This window comes from Capra hircus, chromosome 3 (assembly GCF_001704415.2).
Source record: "Capra hircus breed San Clemente chromosome 3, ASM170441v1, whole genome shotgun sequence".
NCBI lineage: Eukaryota > Metazoa > Chordata > Mammalia > Artiodactyla > Bovidae > Capra > Capra hircus.
This window is the reverse complement of record NC_030810.1, coordinates 3511808-3534628: the sequence shown is the minus strand read 5'-3', so window position 1 is coordinate 3534628 and position 22821 is coordinate 3511808. Positions and strand designations below refer to the sequence as shown.

Genomic DNA, 22821 nt, shown 5'->3' with positions numbered 1-22821 from the left:
TGGCCACTCGAGGGGCTGCAGTGGCAGCACACTAGTCCAGTCGCTTGTGACCCCATGGACTGCAGCACGCCAGGCCTCCCTGTCCTGCACCGTCTCCCGGAGCTTGCTCAGACTCGTGTCCATGGAGTCAGTGATGCCATCCAGCCATCTCATCCTCTGGCACCCCCTTCTCCTCCTGCCTTCAATCTTTCCCAGCATCAGGGTCTTTTCTAATGAATTGGCTCTTCATATTCAGGTGGCCAAAGTATTGGAGCTTCAGCTTCAGCGTCAGTCCTCCCAGTGAAGATTCAGGGTTGATTTCCTTTAGGTTGGACTGGTTGGATCTCCTTGCAGTCCAAGATACTCTCAAGGGTTTTCTCCAACACCACGGTTCAAAAGCATCAATTCTTCAGTGCTCAGCCTTCCTATGGTCCAACTCTCACATCCATACATGACTCCTGGAAAAAATCAGCACCACTTTTCTCTCTTTAATTGATGTACAGTTGATTTACATTGTTGTGTTAATTTCTGCTGAGCAACAGTGATTCAGTTATATATGCATATATTTTTTTTCAGATTCTTTTCCCTTGTTATTATAAGGTGCTGAGAATAGGTCCCTGTGCTATGCAGTAGATACTTGTTATCCATTTTGTATATAGTAGCATGTGTGTATGTTAATCCCAACCTCCGAATTTATTCCTACCCACCACATTTCCCTTTTGGTAACTATAAGATTGTTTTCTCATTTTTAAAAAAATTTTATTGAAGTGTAGTTGATTTACACTGTTGTGTTAATTTCTGCTGTACAGAAAAGTGATTGTTTTATATGTGTATTATATATATATTCTTTTATATTTTATATATATATATATTCTTTTTCATGTTCTTTTCCAAAACTATTGAATGCAGTTTAGTTGTCTACAGTAGGGGCTTCCCAGCTGGCTCACTGGGAAAGAACCTGCCTGCCAATGCAGGAGACACAGGAGATGTGGGTTCAATCTCTAGGTTGAGAAGGTACCCTAGAGGAGGAAATGGCAAAGCACTCCAGTATTCTTGCCTGGAAAATTCCAAGGACAGAGGAGCCTGGTAGACTATAGTCTATAAAGTTGCAAAGAGTAGGACATGACTCAGTTACTCATGAGCGGTGGAAAAATTACAGCCATTGTCTCTACTGCTTTCTCTTGCTTGGAGGCCAAGGTTCAGTTCAGTTCAGTTCAGTCGCTCAGTCATGTCTGACTCTGCGACCCCATGAATCGCAGCACGCCAGGCCTCCCTGGCCATCACCAACTCCCAGAGTTCAAGGTTAGTGACAGGCAAAAGTAAAACCCTGCGTGGTTGCGCCTTCCAGCCCCTGGAGCCCTGGTTGTACCCTCACGTTCTGGTCACAGTTACTGTGGTGGGTGAACGAGGCTGGTGTCGTCCGGTCTACACCCGGTTCTGTACGCAGTGTGGAAAAAACCTGTCAAATCAACCTGTTCAGATTCAGATCATTCACAAACCACCTTCCTGTGGAAACTGAAAGTTGAAACACCACACAACGGACCTCAGCCAGGCACTGTGAGCACCCGTGTAGCACCGAGAGTGTCCGCGAGTCCCACAGCACCTAGCGTTTGAATCACAAAAGAAGCCAGTGCTTTATCTTCTTATTCTCTTTCCCCGTAAATCCAGATTCTCCGTTTAATGTGTTTCCATATTTAACATGCGTCCATTTTCTCCTCCAGGTTGAAGAGAGACCAGAAAAAGACTTCACTGAAAAGGTAGAGAATTTCTGTAGAGCTTTCTGTGATGTCCTGTAGAAACCAGAGGGCCCCCAAATTTATGCGTGAAACTGACCAGAGAATATATTGCTTGATCTTGAGTAAAGAATTTCACCACGGAGTAAAGTGGACTAGTGAGTGACTCCCCAACCAGCATCACCACCTTTGGGGGTCCCTTCCCAGTGCGTGTTTAAATCTTGCAGAACAGTGAAGGAATTCAATCATGGGCCCAGGCGTGAAGCTCACAGTTAATCCAGACAAACCTCCAGCATTCATGAGGCCCCTAGAGATGAGGCCCCTTTCTTTGTGGCTCGCCATAAACTCAGCAAAGATTTTCCAATTTGGAGATTGACTCCAAGTAAAGGAACCATCCTGGTAGACTGAGAAGCTGTTCTGGTTTTGGCTGAAATCCCATTTGCTCTTTGCCACGTCGCAGGGGTCTCGTAGCCTGCCCGGCCTGTCTGCAGCCACGCTGGCCTCCCTGGGTGGGACTTCCTCTCGGAGGGGCAGTGGGGACACCTCCATCTCCATTGACACCGAGGCTTCCATCCGGGAGATCAAGGTAAGGCTCTCTGCTTAACACGTGAGCCAGAGAAACCATTTGTGGAAAGCAGTCTTGAAGTAAAACAAGAGCGAGTTTGTAAATTCCCAGCTCTTCTCGGTTAGGTCTTCCCTGGCTCTCCTAAGCTCCGTGTTCCAGTAACAGCAGGGTCCAGCCCAGTTCTGGTGTCCTGCAGGGAGCCGCCCCTGAATTTCCTGCCCCAGCAGCTCTCACCTGCACTGGGATTCCTCAGCTCCCCGGGTACAGCTGGGCGGGAGCCGTACCACGCTGCCCAGAGGCGCTCAGCCCCCTCTGCACGCAGGGCAGGCGCAGACACTCCGTCTTCAGCGCTGGAACATGCCGGTCACAGAGTCCTCATCACTCCCAGGGGCCCCACCCTGCCCTTGGAGCACCCGCGCCCTCTGCCTGTAACACGCCCTCCCTCCCCCACTGTAACTGACTTCCAGCCTACCCGGCACGGCATTTTAGCGGTTTTTTCCTGCTCCCACTGGAATGTGTACACTGTTCTCTGTTACATCTCAAAACGGAGCATGTGACAGAGAAATGGCTTCTGCTTGTCAGAGCACCTGGGGAAGCCCCATCTAGACAGGAGGCCGGGCCGAAGGAAGGCTGAGCCACCAGACCTCGTGTCCCCCGGAGAGAGAGCCAAGGCCAGCGAGGTGCTTCCAGGTCAGGCTTGGCCTCGGTTATGGACACGCTCTCTAGTAATGAAAGCTGGCTGTGAGAGAACCAGCCACCCCTGCTGCTGTCTGAACTGCGGGGTGTCATTTGCCAGGGAGCCTGAGCATCGAGGCCGGCAGGGGACCAGCTTCCCTGCAGACCCCTTCCATCTCCCCTGCTTTCTAGAAGTTTCCGATCGCTCTTCCTGAAATGTCCCCACCCCCGAACCACCCCTCCTTGGCTCCTGCAGCCTGGGGCGTCCTTCCCTGCCCTGAGGCAGCGTTTGCTGCAGTCACACTCTGTCTCTGTGCTTGGCTCGAGCCTCATCCCCTTGATCAACGAGGATTTACTGAGATTCCAGCTCATACCGGACACCAACCCCCAGGAATGTGGGGGTGGACCAGGCAGGAAGGCAGAGACCTGGCACTCCATAAGGATTGGGGCAAGGCTTTGCTGGTTTCCATCTTCAGTATCTTGCTCTGTATGTAGCACAGAGTAGATCTCAAAAGAGCTTGAATGAACTGTTAAACATGAGCAAATTAACTTGTTCCATTCTCAGAAGCTCATTTGCCTGTTTTATAAAGTTGCGTCAAAATATATGAAGACATCTACATCTGATAAAGTTGCATAACATTATATGAGGCACATGGAAATTTTCATCTTTGTAGTATTGAAATTCATCTTATTTTTCTTTTAATATTTAAAAAGATGAAGAGAAGATTGCTGCTAAGACTACCCAACTAAGGGAGCTGCCTCTCCTTCTCTGTGGTCTCTGTCCTTTTTTTTTTTCCCCTTTGACATCATTTGCCTTTTTTGCCATTTCCCCCAGGAACTCAATGAGTTAAAGGACCAGATTCAGGATGTAGAAGGCAAATACATGCAGGGATTGAAAGAGATGAAGGTACCAGCTTACAGAAGTGTGGGCTTATGGAATTAACCCAACTTAACTGTAAAAACCCTCCAGAAAGCCTTCAGATTGCGTGCTTGCTCTGAAGGGGCTCCAGACTGCAGACCTCAAGGTGGCGGCAGTGCTGGAAGCCTGGGTGTGTGTGTTCCTCGTTTACCCAAAAGCAGCTTTTAGGCCAAGACCTGAAAATCGTAACTCACTAGAAAAACTTACTAACTCGTTTTCCTGATGCATGTCCTTTACTCACTGTCCTCCCACCTGAGTTAAAACCACCTTCTCATTTCCCACACAAATTATTTGCATCCTGAGCCATTTTACTAATGGAAGCAATGTCTGAATATGTATCATCTTGAATTTGTTTGAGTAAATACCCAATACTTTTAGAAGGTGGAGTTACTGTGTTGTGCCAACAGGAAATTGAGTTGCCAGGCTCCCTGAAGGTGAGGTAGGGAGTCAGGGGCTGTTCTCTGACTTCACTGGGCAATGAGAGAGGGTAAATCTGTGCCTTCCTTTTCAACGCCCAGGAAAGTACCCCTGAGACAGTCTGAGTTCAGTATCCCAGGGGGGCCAAACCACATGACTTATCACTTGTTTGTTTGTGACCTCTCTTTGTGTGTGTGTACTAAGTCGCTTCAGTTATGTCCAGCTGTTTGTGACCCCGTGGATTGTAGCATGCCAGGCTCCTCTGTCGACAGGATTCTGCAGGCAAGAATACTAGAGTGGGTTGCCAGGCCCTCCTCCAGGGGATCTTCCCGACCCAGGGATGGAACCCACATCTCAGTATGTCTCCTGCATTGCAGGCGGGCTCTTTACCACTAGCATCCCCTGGGAAGCCCTGTGACCTCTCTGTAGGGTGGGGATTAAGATTCTGGCTTTCAGCTCCTGGTGGGGCTGAGAGGGGAGCCAGGGAAGCAGCCCAGGGATCACAGGCCCCACCCGGAGGTGCCGGCCCTTCTGCAGCTCAGGGTCCTTTGCTGCCCTCTGTCTCCTGGAGTCCCGGAGGTGCCCGCCCTTCTGCAGCTCAGGGTCCTTTGCTGCCCTCTGTCTCCTGGGGTCGCTTTCCCCTGATCTGTGTTCCGGGACCCACACGCTGCCCCTGTGGCCTGCCCTGCCAGGGTGTGAGCCTGTTTATTTTGGAGGCTCTTTCCTTCATTGTCGTTTCAAAGGAACGGCGTTTGCCTTTCCAGGACCTGCCCAGGGAGGCCTGAGGAGCTTGTTGAGTTTTCCTCTGCGTTGCAGATGTGAAATTGCCCTTAAGCCTCTCCTGGTTCCTCAGTCGCCATGGCGACAGTGGGTAGCTGGTGGCAGGGGTTCTCTCGCCCCTCCCACCTCACACTGGCGCTGTCCCAGGTGCTGATCACGTGTCTGGAGTGGTCACGTCAGGCACCTGTTGAACAGCCCAGCCCAGTTCAGAACCCACAGTTGGACTCTGCTGCCTCTGTGACCAGCGCCCCTTCCACCTGGGGTCCCCCTTGTCCTAAGGACTGTAAATTACTTTCATCTCTAGACACAGTTAATAACTAATTTTCCAAGCCTCGAGAATTTGAGCAAATTAAAAGGAGGACTTTCTGGGCAATCAAAACTTGCTGTGTTTCTTCTTCTGATTCATTTGCTCTAAGAAATAAAATGTAAATTTAGAGCTGAGTTTTTGGGGTGTTGCTAAAAATGCTGAGCTGATCCGTGTTTTTGTTTTCTTTCTACAATTTCAAAACCTGACCTGGTTTCTGCAGGACTCACTAGCAGAAGTTGAGGAGAAATATAAGAAGGCTATGGTTTCCAACGCTCAGCTAGACAATGAGAAGACGAACTTCATGTACCAGGTCGACACGCTAAAGGACATGCTGCTGGAGCTGGAAGAGCAGCTGGCCGAGTCCAGGCGGCAGTATGAGGAGAAGAGCAAAGTACGTGCCCCCGTGCAGGGAAGAGTGACTGTGTGTGTGTAAATGTTGTGTGGGGGGGGAGCATACACATAAGTGATACACGCAAGGATGGGAGAATGTATATGTGTGTCCATGTATATGTATAGTGAAAGTCACTCAGTCGTGTCCGACTCTTTGCGACCCCATGGACTATATACAGTCCCTGGAATTCTCCAGGCCAGAATACTGGAGTGGGTAGCCTTTCCCTTCTCCAATACATATGTATACACACACACATAAATATAAGGCTTTCCAAGTGGCTCAGTGGTAAAGAATCTGCCTGCAGTGCCGGAGATGGGAGTTTGATCCCTGGATCAGGAAGATGCCCTGGAGAAGGGAATGAATGGCAGCCCACTCCAGTATTCTTGCCTGGGAAATCCCAGGGACAGAGGAGCCTGGCAGACTACAGTCCATGGGGTCACAAGGAGTTGGACATGACTTAGCGACTAAACAACAGCAAGAATATATATACATATATTTGGCATATATAAGGATGGTAGAATATATATAAATGATATATGTGAGGATAGAGTATATGTGTAAATGGTCTATGTAAGAATGGGAGAATATATATATACACACATATATATGGTGTATGTAATTATGGTAGAATATATGCATATCGGACACGACTGAGCGACTGAACTGAACCGAACTGATGGTATTAATATATATAAGGAGGGGAGAATATATATATGATATATGTAAGAATTGGAGAATATATATATATATGGTATATTTAAGAATCAAAAGATATATGTGTGTACATGTATATATTTGATATATAGTATGAATCTACATGCATATATTTTATGTGTGTATATATACATGTTTATGTATATATTTGTGTGTATATAGTTTTTTAAAAAACAGTCATTCTCTACTTTCCCTGGAAGCTCAAACATCTAAGAATAAGAATACCATGCTCTTTGCTGAGGTACTTGATATATTGATATGCAAAATTTCTATATGTAAACTAGAAACAATTTTACTAGGAGGACACTTGTGCTTTTTGCATGTAAGGTAAAATCATAACCGTGGAAAAAACCTGCCTCCAAAAGACCCAGAATGCTTGAATGAGGCATAATTAGATGCTTCAAGATTTTCCTGTTAATATTTATTTCTGGATTTTTATTTTGTTATCTCAACACCAGAGAGAAATAGTTGCAGGTATCAAGGATTTTAAGGAAATTATATTCACTAATTTTCTGCTGATTGGAAAAAAACACAGGTACTCCATTTAAGAATTAAACACCTTCATCAATCTCAAAAAAGAGGAGAATCTTATTTGGGCTTTCATTAAGAGGCACTGGAGTTAATGAGTTAATTTATGACATCAACAAAAGGCATAAGCATGTGTGGAAATTAATGACAACAGGTTTGACTTGGTAAAGGCCAAACTTAATTGTTCTTTGTGAGACAGAGAATACGAATACTTGTTTTTCATATTTTAAGGAATTAGTTATCTTCTCAAATCCTAGAGTATTGACCAGCTTCTAAGAGTTGCTGAGATAAATAGAAAATCTAGTTTGTGAGTGTCACCATCTTTTTCTAACTGGTTATATCCTCTAAAGGGCTTCCCCAGTGGCTCAGCTATAAAGAATCCGCCTGCCAATGCAGGAGATATGGGTTCAATCCCTGGGTCGGGAAGTTCCCCTGCAGAAGGAAATGGCAACCCACTCCAGTACTCTTGCCTGGAAAATCCTGTGGACAGAGGAGCCTGGTGGGCTACAGTCCAGAGGGTTGCAAAAGCTTCAGACCTGACTTAGCGACAAAATGACAACAAAAATATCCTCTAAATCCAGGAGTTAAACCCAAGGTGCCGTTAACAGCTCCAAGGCCTCTTTATTTCACTGCTGTGGTTGAGTTAGAAGCTGAAGAAGAATTTTGCCTATGAAGTCCCTGATAACTGAGTGCTGAAATGAAGGAGAAACTTTCCATGAGACCTGATGTCATGAAAGCTTCCTTTGAAACTGACTGACAATTTAGGAACAGAGAGCATATTCTGAACCCCACTCAGGTGGACGAGTACTTAACACATTCCAAATACTCCTAGTATGCCCTCACTTAGGCATCGGGAAGTAGACTAAGAGACCCCAAATCTAATTCCAGAGAAGTGGAATGACCCTGGAACATTGCCCCAAACTGGGGATCACAAACCAAGCAAAACCCAACAGACAGGTCCTTGTCATGGTTTGGAGGGTCCAGTCACCCCTGAACTCCAGAAAATGAGTGTGCTCAGGATGCCACAGTGAGCTAAGGTCCAGTCCCTTCTAGAATAGCCAGGTAAACACATCTACGGAAGGTGTCCCCTGCTATCCCTGAAATCCTGGGAAACACCATGGACAGAGGAGCCTGCCGGGTCCATGGGGCTGCGAGAGTTGGGCACGCAGCTGGTTGGGTACCAGACCATCATCAGGGACTGTGCTGCTGTGCTGGGCTGAGCAGAAGACACAAGAGCCATAGTGCCTGGATGTGGGGGTGCGTTTCGTACAGGCGAGAGTCACACTGGGGGAGTGGCTTCATGTTGACAAGTGTTCTATGTCCCCTTGCCGCTACTTTGTCTCTAGGGTACAGAGCTGGCTATCTATTGTTGGTGAGATAAACTTGCCAAAGTAGACCACATTTACCCCCTTTTTATCCCAAAGAGTATTCACTGGCATATTTCAAAATCAGGGATAATTTTATTATCTATTGTTGTTTAGTCAAACGATAAGTTGTGTTAGACTCTTCAGTGACCCCATGGACTGCAGCACGCCAGGCTTCCCTGTCCTTCACAATCTCCCAGAGTTTGCTCAAACTCCTGTCCATTGTGTCTGTGATGCCATCCAACCATCTCATCCTCTGTCACCTTCTTCTCCTCCTGCCTTCAGTCTTTCTCAGCATCAGGGTCTTTTCCATCAGAGTCTTTTTGGTTCTTTGCATCAGGGGGCCAAAGTATTGGAGCTTCAGCTTCAGCATCCAATACTCGGGGTTTCTTCCCTTTAGGATTGACTAAGGGACTCCTTAGTCAATGGGTTTGATCTCCTTTCAGCCAAGGGACCCTCAAGAGTCTTCTCCAGCACCATAATTTGAAAGCGTCAATTCTTTGGCGCTCAGCTTTCTTTATGGTCCACCTCTCACATTTGTATGTGACTGCTGGAGAAACCAGAGCTTTGATTTTTGGGACTTTGTTGGCAAAGTGATGCCTCTGCTTTTTAATATGTTGTCTAGGTTTATCATAGCTTTTCTTCCAAGGAACAAGCATTCTTTTAATTTGTTGGCTGCAGTCACCATCTGCACTGATTTTTATTTTTATCATCAGCCTTTTACAAATTTAATTGTCAGTCTTTTGCAATGGTGCCTCCTCCAGGTCTTCAGCCCAGACAACCCTGTGGACTTCAGCAGACACCCTGGAGAGGGACCCCTTCCAGGGCACTGCTTACCTTAAAGAAATCAGGAGACACTGTCAGTTGCATCAGCTCCTCAGGTTAATTTTACAGTAAATCATAGGGGTGTCTCCTAGAAAATCCAGAGAAATGGGCTCCTGTCGTTAAAAAAAGCCTTGAAAACTGTGTTGACATAGTAGCAGGTGAAGGTCAATGGTAAGAATGTGAACTAGGGGGACAGAAGAATGTGATTCCACTGCAACTTGAATGTTCCCCTCCTCTTTTACAGGAATTTGAAAGGGAAAAGCATGCCCACAGTATACTCCAGTTTCAGTTTGCTGAAGTGAAAGAGGCCCTGAAGCAAAGAGAAGAAATGCTTGAGGTGAGTAGCTTTTCCTTTTTTTCTTTTCCTTCCTTCCTATTTTTTTTTTTAACTTGGGAGCATTTTGTTGGTTTACTACTGAAGTTAATCAGTTTTCTTGGACAGTTTTCTTGACTTCAGGTGAATTCTCTATGCCCGTATAAGGAGGCAGCTGCTTTCATTAGAGCAGATTCTCTTTCGTTGGTGGTTTTGGGTTTGTTCGGGGATGTGTGGCAGAGAGAATAATGGCCCCCTAAGCTGTCCGCGTCCTAATCCCTGGAACTGTAAGTCTCAGCAAAGAGGACTTTGTAGATGTGATTGAGGACCGTGCGATGAGAGTCGATCCCGTGTTGTCCGGATGGGCCCAGTGTGATGCTGGGAGTCCTTATAAGAGGGAAGCAGAGTCAAAGGCATATTAGGAGACGTGACCACGGGGTTGGAGGTCAGAGCCATGTGAGGGAGGGGCCACAAGCCAAACTGTGGGCACCCCTAGGAGCTGAAAGGAAGCGGGGAATAGATTCTGTCCTCGCCCTGCCCCATCCCTGGTCTCCAGCAAAGACCCCAGGCCTGCCCACACCTTGAGGGCACTGCAAGACTTCTGAACTTCCGAGCCCTAGAGCTGTAAGAAAATAAATCTGTGTTGTTCTAAGCCACTGGATGTGTGCTTATTTGTTGCAGTGACAATAGGAAATTAATCCAGGCTTGATTTTTTTTTTTTTATCTTTTTAACTTGATTAGAACTTTCGCACCTGTCAGTGGGGATTTCACTCCGGGTTTTCTTCCTGCGCTGGGAGCTGGGGAGCATCCTGAGAACAAACTCGGGACCAGTGAGCAGGCCTGGCGCAGGGCTCGCTGGGGTGCGTGCTGGCTGCGGGGCTGTCCGCGCCGCAGAGTGCCTCCCTGTCTAACCCTGTGTCTGCTTTCTTTCTGTCTGTCCCTATTCTTCAGGAAATCCGACAGCTACAGCAGAAACAGGCGAGTTGTATCAGGGAGATTTCTGATCTTCAGGAAACAATAGAGTGGAAAGACAGAAAAATAGGGGTAGGACCCCCAAGCCTTTGGCATCTGTGCAAGTGGGCAGTCTGCCCAGCAGACTGAGCGCTCTCAGATTCTTTGGTTTCCCAAAAAGGCTTGTTTGAGTTTGCATGCGACCCCCAACGTGACCCCCAACGTGACACGAAATGAATAAAAGAGAGACTGCACGAACTCACCCAAATGGACATTAACTCCAAACTGGAAGCTGACTTCCAGCTGGGAGATTCTCATTTTGTTGACACTCTGGGCCTCCGGCCTGCCTGTGAGCAGCCAGATGCACGAGGTCAGAGGGGTGAGGAAGTGCACCTGGCGGGCCCACGTGGGGCTCAGACCTCTTGGGACGCCCTGTCGGTGTCGCCTGGGCTCCTTCTCAAAGGGCTTTGAGGAAGCTGCAAGGCGGCAGGGACGGTGCCGCTCGAAGCCCCACCTCGGGTCTCCCCGGGGAGGTGTCACCGTCTCCCTCCCCAAGGAAAGAGGCAGTCCATCTGCCTCTTTTCAGCAGTGCTGGGTGGGCAGAGAGGAGCCCACTTAGTTAAGGGACGGCTGTGCTCTGTGATGCCAGGCAGCTTCCAGACCACAGCGACTCACACCTCGCGGCTCTGACAACCATCTCTAGCCGTTAGAGCAGAGCTCGGCGCTTCTCCGTCGTGAAGCTGCGCCTTGCCTTCACTCTGATGCACTCACCGACACTCACTGAGGACTTTGTGGGCGTGTCTGTGTGTGCTGTGCTTGCTTCAGGACCACGCTATGCTTACCTGTGACAGCAGACACCGAGAAGCAACATACGAAAATAGTCAAATTGCTATTAAATGAAACAGTTGTCCCTGGGGGTTCATAAGCACGTCTCCATTTACCCCTCCCTGAAATGGGTGTGTTGCTTCTGTTACTTCTCTGACGATGCTGTGAAACCACAGACTGAGCCAGGAGAGGATGCGAAAAAGAGAGCATCCTTCAAAATACTCATGTCCTTCAGGGCAGCATGCACAGCGACATTGCTTGGCCGGCATAAACTACGTGAAAAGCTTCAGGCTCGCACTGTGCTTGTGTCTCTAAGCATGGTCTGTGGAATGTCTTGCCGATGTCAGCGTTTTCCTTAGTGCTCATAGAAGCCTCCCTCCTAGTCCTGCTTCTGAGGTCATCTGCTCACCTGTGCCTATCTATCTTCCCTCTCTCTGCTCCGCTACACACTCAGGCGTTAGAGAGACAGAAAGAGTTCTTTGATTCCGTAAGGAGTGAACGAGACGATCTTAGAGAAGAAGTAGTCACGCTGAAAGAGGAATTAAAGGTATGAAGCCAAAGTATGGTTTAAAAAGAAAAAAAAGGCAACAGCAGCAGCTCCAAGATTCTCAAGAATGAGTGTGTGTGGACAGTGGTGTTCATTAATTTTATAACATTGATTTTTGTTCCGTTAGTAAAATCAAATCGTGGGTTGACTGACTCCAGAGAGACAAGTGAAGTCTGTACATCCTGTGGGGGCATTCCCATTGCCTGTCAATGTTTACAAGCATATCAAAGCAATTCTGATTTCCAAGAATTTCTTTTGATAAGCTGTCTAAATTTTTTCTCAAACTCATTAGTAAATTCTCCACAACATTACTCCAAGTTAGAGTAGCTCTTTGTTCCATATAAATACACATATCAAGGCTGGACCGTAAGGACCTTTCTAGCTGAACAGTGTATAGGTGTCACTAGTCAGACTGGGAGATCTCATGGACTGTTGGAAGCTCTACATCCTGTCTGGGCCACGTCTAGGGTCTTCTGCTGCTGGCTGGATGCTGAGTGAAATAAACCAATAGGCAGCAGTGGGGTCAGAGCTCTGGGTGGACTCTCAGCACCATAGGAGGCAGTATTGAGTCTAGGGGTTGTGGTCACGGACTGGCTCCTGCGTTGCCAACAGAAACATCAGTGTCAGCTACTTAAAATCAAAGGTCAAGGCCAGAACTGTAAGCCAGCAGGGTCAGAGCTCAGAGTCACAGAGCTCCTCCTCACCAGGGTGTGCATACACATGGAGGGTTGGGGAATTCCTCCAAAGCAGAAGAGAAAGTGCTGTAGATGGCAGGAGGGCAGGAGGGAGAAGGTGGTTCAGGGTAAAGCGGGTATCCTGGCATTGTGAAGTGCAGCTGAGTTTAAAGTGCTTTGCTATGTGAAAGAAAGTGTGAAAGTGAAAGTTACTCAGTAGTGTCTGACTCTTTGTGACTCATGGACGATACAGTCCGTGGAATTCTCCAGGCCAGAATACTGGAGTGGTAGCCTTTCCCTTCTCCAGGGGGTCTTCCCAACCCAGGTCTCCCACATTGCAGGCAGATTCTTTACCAGCTGAGCCACAAGGGAAGCTATGAAGTGAGCACAAATTGTATTTCTTTGGAATACAGCAGACATTCCAGCCAAGGTTCACCACTCCTTTCGAAACACGTACATATATCTTTCTTTACCTCTGTGCCTCCTTTTAAAGAACACAACCGGGGTTCTAGAGGTCAAGACCCTTTTACGGCGACGTGCTTCACGTTCCACTTTCTGGCCGCCTGCAGTTAAAAAGGGATGCTGGCTGAAAGCGTTTTGTCACCAGGCCATTAAGACATGGATGGGAACATGTAAGAAAGAAGGGCCCTTGGAGGAAGACTTCCCAGACTTGTGTGTGTTGATGGAATATTTCCAGGGGTGGAGCCTAGCAATTCTCTATTTCTGTAGCATTTTTCTCTGCTTAGGGAAAAGTGAGGTTTCTTACAATTACTATTTATAAAATAAAGTTTAACTGTGTATCACTTAGTGAGTATTACGATGAGCCTGTTTTTATTCCCAGAAACATGGAATAATACTAAATTCAGAAATAGCTACCAACGGAGAGACGCCAGACACTCTGAACAGCATTGCCTCGCAAGGTTCCACAAAAATGACGAAGGAAGAGCTGAGCGCCCTCACGGCGACGGGGGACGGGGCCCTCGGTAAGTTCGTGCTTCCCTCTGACCCTTCCGCCTTCCAGTCAGCCCTGGTCCACCTCCGTGCACTGGTGGAGCTGACGCGGTCACCACTGATCAATTAACCGTCACCCAGCATGCCCTGCGTTCTGTCCTTCACGGGAACCTCCTCACCACCCAGTGCTGCCACCCACGCGTGCTGTCTGGCGTGTACTTCTGTTCATTGCTCACCACCAAAGGCTCAAGAATATGTTTCTTTTGCTTCTCAAAGCTACCAGTGAGACTGTGAATACACGGAAAATAATCTCAAAATTCAGTGACAGTGTTGACATTTCTACTAGGTTCTCCTCGGTTATGTGCCGAATATGGCGTTGTGACTTACTCTGTTACAGAATTCTCAAAAGAGCAGATAGCAGCGGCTGTACAGTGAGTTAGTTGACCGTGTCTGCAAGCCGATGCTGCAAGTCCTGCGCACCGTTAAGCGTTTGGAGAGCCTGAGGTGCCTGTGGACAGTATAGATGGACAGGGAGCCCTGGGTGGTGGAGAGGTGGAAAGAGAGCCCTGGGGTGTCAGTGTGGTCGGTGCGGACGGCTTTCCTTATAAACAAGAGTCTCTGAGTTGTCTGCCCGTTTGTCAGAGGTGATGTTCCTTTGTATGTCCTGTTTTTACTTCTGAAAGAGTCTAAACTGAGGACCAGATGGTAGGAATGTGTAATACAGTTTGCAGATATCTGGAAAGATTCACCAGTTAGTATTTGTCATAATACCTGGCTTTGGTCAGCATCTGATGGACAGCCTGAAATTGTAGCTGGCAAATAAGGTCTCCCTTGCAACCGGTGATCAGTTGCGTTTCAGCTTCTCACAGTGAGGCTGGGACAAGGTCAGGGACCAGGGCTTTCATTTCCATTTGGAAGGTTCTCCATGGAAGTGGAGAAAACTGTAGGCCCAGCTTCCCAGGTCTGCCTTTCCAGAAGGTGCTTCATTATCTGATGGCTATTCAAGAACCACCGCTCTTTTCATTGTGTTGAAGTTACTGAAAGAAAGTAAACTGATGAATGTCCATCCTCCCTTTACGTTCCTACCTGAGCAGCTAGGATTCATCCTGCTGCTCTTATACATTTTATAAATCCTTGATAACTGCTGTGTAACAAACACTTAAAGAACTAGAAACATCTATTTTGTGTATCCACATAGTTTTGCATCGTATATCCCTGTTAGTAAAGAATTGTGGGAACTCCCAAATATGTAACATTTATTTTTCATTTCTATGTGTAATATTTAATTAACATAAAATGTACATTATAAAACAGACACAATGCTAGAGATTTTTAAGGGGTGAAGCAAAGGTGACTGTAAATGGCATCCTGCTTGTCTGTCCACTTTCCCTGGAGACTGCTGGTCCTAAGTCACCAAGCTGTGACTTTCAGTGACGTGGCAGCTCCTACACTGGGGTGTTGTTTGTGTTGGGAACCCAAAAGGTAATTCTTCATTTCAAAGCAGTAACAGATTCTTTCATTCCTAAGTCTTTAATTGATGAATGGTTTATGTGTGACTAAGTGGTCTCTTGATTGGAGGCATTGGCTGCCGCCCCCCAGGAAAGGAGCAGAGATGTGGGAGGCACAGCCTGCTTCCCCAGGAAGACAGGGATTAGGGGCAGAGGTGGAGTTCTCTTTACCTCCACGAGCTGTTTCCAAAGTGGCTCCCTGGAGATGGACCTCGAGGCTGAGTTTCTTCAGGTGAACTGAACGTTTCTTTTAGAAATGATCTGAAGGCTGCTCTTAGAGCTGGGTGATGTGCAGTGCAGTTCAACAGCTGGAAGAGTAGGCGTGGTCCCCTTGTGCATCCAGAAAGGAGAACAGGGACCACAAACCTTGAGTCATTCTGAAACCCCTCATCTTGGACAGCTGGGCTGTCTGATCCGGAGCGCTTCCTTGTCTGTTAAAAGTTCCCCTTCGAGAGTCCGTTCACCCCACATGGCACCAGCAGCCCTTCTGGCCCCTGATGTGGCGGCAGTGGCCTCCGCTGACCCAGCGTTTGCTCACGCGATGGCTGCTTTGCCGCCCAGAACTGGCAAAGGCTTCTGTCCACGTGCTTCTCTGATGGCTCTCTCTCTAGGAGCGGGGTTGGCTGGGAAAGAGAACGTGTGTTTACGCTGTAATTTGTATTGTATGGTCAACCACATCATGGGGTCCCTTCAATTTTCTCAATGGTCTTTTAGGAAGAGCCAATGAAGTGGAGGTGAAAAATGAAATGGTGGAGCGTGAGGGGAAAAGAGCAGTCTTGCAGAGCACTGAGCAAAGACAGCACAAGGAGGACCCGGGAGAGAGCTGTGCGGACCCAGAGGCGTCACATCCTGGTGACAGTGCCGAGGACCAGAGCGCCTCTGCGGACGGAGCCCCCTCCCCGGGAACATTAGTCAATTCCGAGAGTGAGGGAGAGGCTCAAAGCCGAATTCTAGAAGCCGCTTCCTTTCCTGCAGACACCCAGCAGGTTGAGTCAAGTGAGGTCATAGACCGCGAACCAGTTGGTGAAATCCCAGATCCTGGGATCGGGCAGGGCAGTGGTAATGCTTTGGATATCGAAAACCAAAGGGAAGAATCTGCTAAGGAACAGGAAAAAGGAAAACAGGAAGATTTGGAGGCCAACTTGGAAGAGATGAGCACAAAACCATGTCAGGAGTCTGCTCCTCCGCAGATATCTGAGGCTGGAAGGGAGGGCAGTGCAGACCCTAGCAAGCAGAGTGGGAGCCCCACAAAGGCTGAGCCCGAGGCAGGGCTCACTGGGCTGGGGGCGCAGGGGGGCACTGCAGCCTCAAGTCCTCTAAGCAGTACTGATGACCCAGGGAGTCACCATGAAAAATGCCTGGTAGACGCCCTGGAGGGGTCAGACCCCAGCGCAGGGCAGGATGTAGAGAAAGAACTTGCCAACCAGGAGGTGGCTGAGCCCAGGGAGGCCCCAGTTCAGAGCACAGAGGCAGGCGGGGAGAACAAGGAGGAGGAGGAGGATGAAGGAAGGAACTTAAGGGAAGAGAAACCAATTGAGCCAGAGGTCCAAACCAGCCCTCGTTCTCCAGAAGCCGAAAGCAGTCCCCAGGAGGTGACGGACCCGAGGGTGGAAGATGCTGAAAGTGAGCCCCTGGATGTGAAAGACCCCAACGAGGAGAATGACCAACGGGGAGAGGCACCGGATTCGTCGCAGAAGAAGACAAAGAACAAGAAAAAGAAAAACAAGAAGAAAAAATCACCGGCGCCTGTAGAGATCAAAGATGTTCAGAATGAGTTAACATTTCAGAACCCGGGTTTAAGTGAAGTAAAAGAAGAGCAGGAGAAAGACACTGATGAAAAACCGGTTGTAGATGCCCAGAACGAGGTCACTGAGAACCCAAACCAGAACAGTGTAGCAGAGAGCAGTGAAAACAGTGATGGTCCAGAAAATCCTAAAGTTGAATTGGATGGCAAACTTGACCAAGACGATGCTGCTGTGAACACTAAGGCTGGTGGAGACACGTTGGATTTTGAAGATAATATGATTCAGTCGTCAGGCACCAGTAATAAAGAATTAGACGAAGGTGCTGTAAAAGATGAGGCTGAGGGAGATGACAGTGCTCCCAGCAGTCCTCCAGGTCCAGAGAATATAGAGGTGCCCAGCAGCGCCCCGCTGGAAGATGGAAGTCCCGCGAAGGACATTAACGATGCCTCTCAAACAGAAAGTGCAGAAGGGCACGTGACGTCAGAGAATCTAGGTCAGACAGTCAGAGAGTTTTCAGACAGCATTGATCTAGAGAACAATGGCCTGGCAGCAGCAGACGAGGTGGGGGACTTTAATTCAGAAAGCAAGGAAGAGAAGACAGGTGGGACCGGGAAGGGCAGAAGCAAAGAGGACTGCACCATGTCGTAGGTCCGGGCAGGGTCCTGGGGAGGGGCCAGGACTGCACAGCAAGTCAGCTGGGAGAGACTCGGAGAATGTTCTAGACCGGTGTAGATCCACCGAATGACAATCAGCCACCAGGTTATCCACCCCTTCAAGCTATATAGACTGTTACCTGTAGATTTCTATTTCATCATTAAAATGATCACCCCAATGAGAAGGACTCTTCTGTTATCAGAGCAAGTTCTAACGGGGAGCATTCCAGAAGTGTCAGACAGAGATGTATACTGTTCTGTTTCTGCTTAAAATCAAAATCCAAACATTTAGCTTTTGCCTTAAGCTGATGTGAATGTGCATATTCTTGACCAAATGTATCAGCATCTAACTCAAAGGACCAAATAGTATCCTGAGATTTCCACATTATAATTTAAGTGGTCTCGTTTAAACATATGTGCGTTCATATTTGATTTTGATATGTATAATATAACCTGTATGCTATTTTATTTAAAAAAAACATAAACAGCAAAGCAGTGTATAGGTCACTGAGACGTGAGATTTGCACCTTAGGAAAATAATTTATCACATGAGGGATAACAAATAGCTTACTTGCCTTTACCTCGTACAAGTATCTTATATTGGACCAATACTTTTCGATTTCATTCTTGAGGATACCTGAATTTATTTTGTAGGAGATTTTGACTTTGTGCCAATTATGTACCAAAGTTATTTTATACAAAGACTTTTTTTGTTCTGGAAGAGTTATATGTTGTAATTGCATTTCCTACTGCAGTATTTGGGCAGGGAGAATCATTTCTGAAATTTATTTTTTTAACCTTAAAATTAGTTCTCTTTGTATTTGTCTAATCATTATTCAGTAGAGCAACACAAAAGGACCCTTGTGCAAACTGCTGAGTAGAGTCTAACAGGATATTTTCAATAGTTGAATCACTTTGGGTATTTTGGTATAAATATTTTCATTTGTTGTTTTTCAGTATATTCTTAGTGAAAATTTGTTGTTTTGATCCTCCTAAACAAAATATATATTTTCTATATGAAGAAACATTTAAAAATAATTGTAAAGTTAAATAAAAATCATTGTAAAATTTTACAAAGGGATGTACGGTATGAATGCTGTTGACACTTTATGAGATCACATGACTTCGTATTGTTGTTACAAGGTATAACTGAGTGCAAAAAAGACCAAAACCCTCTACAAAACTTGAGGCAAACGGAAGTGTTACGATGTCATTGAAATAAAGACATTTTATAATTTTACAAGCCTGTGATTTCACTCTTGTGCTACTTGAATTCTGGTTGTGGCTACATAATGCTATCTTTAACCTACTTTTATCTATTTCTGGGTTGCTAATTCCCAGTCGGGGTTCCGTGGAGAACTCCTGCTTCATGGCCTTTGCCGGTAGTGAACAGCTCTGCTCCTGGCATCCAACCTGGAGCCGGTGTTGGACCGTCCTTGAGCAAGATCTTTTCCTCAGAGCATCTCCTGTGATCTGTGGTTCTGATGAAGAGCTCAGTTGAGAAAAGTCTCCATCCCGTGCTTAGGGATGCTTACAGGTGCCGACATTTAGACTGTTTCGAAGAGGGTGATGGGAATTTCAAATAAACACTGACTATTTCTGCATCCTCTCCTGAAGCAGGGGACAATGGGACGGACCAGTTCTGTCCACTTAGGCCGCATGCATAGGAAACTAGGAGGCCTTCTAGACTGTCAGGACCGAGGGCCGCCACAGACTTGCAAGTTGGTGTCTCTAACTTTAGCAAAGCTGTGCTCGGACTGGAATGCACTCTGTGAAGCAGCCCTCTTTCCTACCTTTTAAGGCCTCTGGGGAAGTGATTCAAGAGCTGAACTCACTCCATGGTGAGCTCGTAAAAGCCTTTTAAGGTCTTTCCTCTGCTTCTCGTGTTATTCAACAGCACATTTAAGGGCACTGCAATGCACTTCCCATCCCGCATCTGTCTCAACTGTTCACTCCTGCATTTAATCAGTGAACATGTAGATCACCTCCTATATGGAAGGTGCTGGGAGCAAGCACATAGGACCAGCCTCTAGGGGTACAGGAGCTGAGAATTTGAAAGGGAGCAAAAGAGAAGACAAGGATTCTAAAGAGTCAAACGAGTCTTGATCATCTAAGAGCATGCATTATGAACATCAATGACTCTACTCCGAGGACGAGATGATGTTACAGCCCCACCCAGTAATTGATGTGAAGGCCCCTGAATTACCAAGAAATGGTTGCCTCTGGCATATTTGGTGTTGGAAGGCATGGGAGTAGTGAGTTGGCCCAAAAGTTCATTTGAGTTTTTCTATACCGTCTTATGGAAAAACTGGAATGAACTTTTCGCCCAACCTAATATATAAGGCAATTTGGAAAGATCGCAATGTCAAATGAGTCACACTCAGAAAAGAATCCAAAGGTTACCCGCCAAACACATCCCCAGAGTAACCTGGACCGCTGAGGTTTCACTATAATGTGGACAGAGAAAAACATGGGTCACTGATTCTTTAAATCAAAAAGCTGGAATATTTTTCAGCCTCAAACCAGAATATATTGGCTGTGTGTAAAATGTTAATCTTCCTTTCAAAGTATAAGTAAGTATAATTTTGAGTTTACTTTAAAAGAGAAAGGTACTGAGAATTTTGAATTATAGGCTATTTTATCACATACAAGGGTTGGGAAGCAGTAAAATTTTTGAAAAGAGTGTTCAAGAATTACTTTCTGTAACACTTGAGTATTTCTAGTTAGTGGAAAACCTAGTGACCTCAGCGTTCAAATTTCCACTGTCACTGGGACCCTGGACTGCCGCTTCTGGGGGTGTACTTAGTTTAGGGTTCCTGTTTTCTGTTGATAGATTCCTTCCCCAGGAGACCCCTTTGTGCAACATGCCAGCATGACTGTCGAAACGAGATTCGAAACAACAGTAAGACTCATTCCAAGCGCTGGCCCCAAAAGGAAAGGAAGGGGTGTTTGTGAGTGTTACATTCGGAAAACGTACTTACTCGGTGTGATCTTACATAGGGAAAACTATCAGGAGAAAAACCCCTTTCACCCTTTCTGCCCCTCTTATTTCAAAGACGTGTGTATTTTTCAAGACATGAAATGCTTCCGCTGTTCAACTGAACTGAAACAGCGGCCGATGCAAGGAATCTGTACAGACCTCTTTGGCCCCGTACTGCTACTGCTGCTAAGTCAGTTCAGTCGTGTCCGACTCTGTGTGACCCCATAGACGGCAGCCCACCAGGCTCCCCCGTCCCTGGGATTCTCCGGGCAAGAACGCTGGAGTGGGTTGCCATTTCCTTCTCCAATGCATGAAAGTGAAAAGTGAAAGGGAAGTTGCTAAGCAGGAGAAAAAAAGAATCGCCATCAGCAGCCTGTCCTGCCCAGTTCCCCCTTTTATAGGAAGGAGGGGTGATCCTGGCGTGGGAGGCCAGGCCCGGGCAAGATGGAAACTGACCACATGGATTAAGATCAAACTAAGTCAGTGCAAGAAGGAAGCAGAGAGAGGACCACACTCAGTGGATTTCTCGAGACCTGTCTTATGATCGTTATCTTCACAAATATGGGGGGAGATGACTTTTCTCTGAGGTGGGGCGGGGAGGCCTAAGGATGGGAGAAATTAGCCTAAGGATGAAGATTATCCTCCTGAGTGTATATTATTATAAGTAAGCTATCTACCCTCTCTGAGCCTCACTGTACTGTCTGAAATTGGGGTTAGAACCTGCCTTTTAGAGTGGTGATGGGGATTAGATCCAAGTAACGCACGAAAGAGAGGAGTGACTGTTGCTGGTGGTCGACCTTGCTGTAGCCCCGACAGACGCAGTCACAGCACTCGGGTCCCCCAGGGCAGGGCTGGGGGCCCAGTGCTTGCTTCCTGCCCCCTTGACTGTCTATATGGTCTCGCCACTTTGTTCCTCATTTCACAGGTCTCTAAAGTTCACACCAGAAAGTGTGTTGGGATTTAATATATCGGGTGAGTGGGCCAAAAATCTCATTTGTGTACGGAAAACCCCAAGCGAACTTTTTGGCCAACCCAATATAAAAACCAGATCTTTTTTAAAAGGTAAACTGTTGACAGTGTTACTAAAAATAACTCTAATTTCCAGTTATTTTTAACTTCCTAATGTAAAAGAACACTCTTGAGTCTTAGACTTTGTGACTTACTTTTCTTAAATGCTCATCGTTCGGGTGTCAGAGACTAGTGATGAGTAGGATTGCTTAGTGAGCATGAGTCTGAGACATTCTTGCTGAGTATCAGTGATTACCAGTCAGGCCTCGCTATTCCCCTGATTTTTAAAGCTGTAAAAAAGCGGTACTCCTTTTCTTTGTTTATTGAAGTACAGTTGAGTTACAATATTATATTAGTTCCAGATGTATAACATATATAAAAACATAGTTCAGTATTTTATAGGTTGCACTTTACTTCCTGACCTATACAGTATATCCTTTAAGCCTTTTTATGCTAGTATTTCGTACCTCTTTTCTTCTCCGTCTTGCTCCTCTCCCTTCCCTCTCCCCAGTGGTAACCACCTGTGAGTGTTTCCATTTTGTTAAATTCACTCATCTGCTTGGTTCTTGCAGATCCCATATATGTGATAACACACACTGTTTGTCTTTCTCTGACTATAGTGCTCATTTTCTTTATATCAGACAATCTTGCTTCTTTCTCTTCTCCAGTTTCCTAAAACTATCTAATTTTAATCTTCTCCAATTCTGCTTTAAAATTTCCCACATTTCTCTCTCTTTATTTTTCATGTTTCCACTGTAAGACTAAAGGTCACATTACCCTTGTGTTTTTATTGCTAGCAATATTATTACATTTTAGCATTTTTTTACTTGCTATTTGAAAACTTCTAATAGAAAAAATAATAATAAAATTGTAAATGGACCCATGAGCCTCAAATCCCTTTCTGTTATATTCAGTGTCTCTTATGCCTATGGTTATTGTATATAGGAGTATTAAATATACAGGATAAAATGAAAAGTGATAGAGCCAGGTTTTTAATTTTTTTTAATTTTTGTTTCAGTGTTGGGTGCATTTATGGAAAGGACAGAATAAAACATCTGTCAGAAGCAATTTGTATGTCAATTAAAATGGAACTCAGAAGGACGATAAACGTATCTTACACATAACATTTTCTGTTTTCATTTATTTTGTTGTTATGCCTTTCAAAAGAGCAACTTAGGATGTTGGGAAAAGCAATTGAGAAAGCGTATAATTTGGATTAAAATGAGGATAGATGACTTTGCAAGAATGAAAACAAAGGTGTCTCTTTTATGCATTATTTCCGTTTCACACATCTAATCAAAATCTGGGCAGTGTGAGAGCACTGCCCCTTGGGAATAGGAGCCTCAGGCCAGGAGTCGGTCTGACTCAGACGGCCAGGTCTAGGCAAACAGTGAGCGCAGTGGTCAGGGGTGTAGCCCGGGGCCTCAGGAAACCTGTTGGGCCGGGGTCCTCATCTGTAGAGGGGGAGT

General features: G+C 46.3%; 1 protein-coding gene across 33 annotated transcripts in view; it reads left to right on the top strand.

The window, feature by feature from the left end:
• The window catches only part of LRRFIP1 (LRR binding FLII interacting protein 1), a 159432-nt gene that overhangs the window by 128012 nt on the left and 8599 nt on the right, over positions 1-22821 (top strand). For 21 of the 33 annotated variants that reach the window (XM_018040578.1, XM_018040574.1, XM_018040566.1 and 18 more), the window contains 9 exons: positions 1701-1736; positions 2173-2298; positions 3788-3859; positions 5596-5766; positions 9442-9534; positions 10462-10554; positions 11741-11833; positions 13349-13490; positions 15681-18607. In XM_018040578.1, coding sequence (XP_017896067.1) covers positions 1701-1736; positions 2173-2298; positions 3788-3859; positions 5596-5766; positions 9442-9534; positions 10462-10554; positions 11741-11833; positions 13349-13490; positions 15681-17359 — 2505 coding nt within the window. In that variant the 3' untranslated portion in view covers positions 17360-18607. Of the gene's footprint in view, positions 1-1700; positions 1737-2172; positions 2299-3787; positions 3860-5595; positions 5767-9441; positions 9535-10461; positions 10555-11740; positions 11834-13348; positions 13491-15680; positions 18608-22821 lie in introns of those variants that run through there. The other 12 variants (XM_018040614.1, XM_018040631.1, XM_018040623.1 and 9 more) reach the window with 5 other exon arrangements.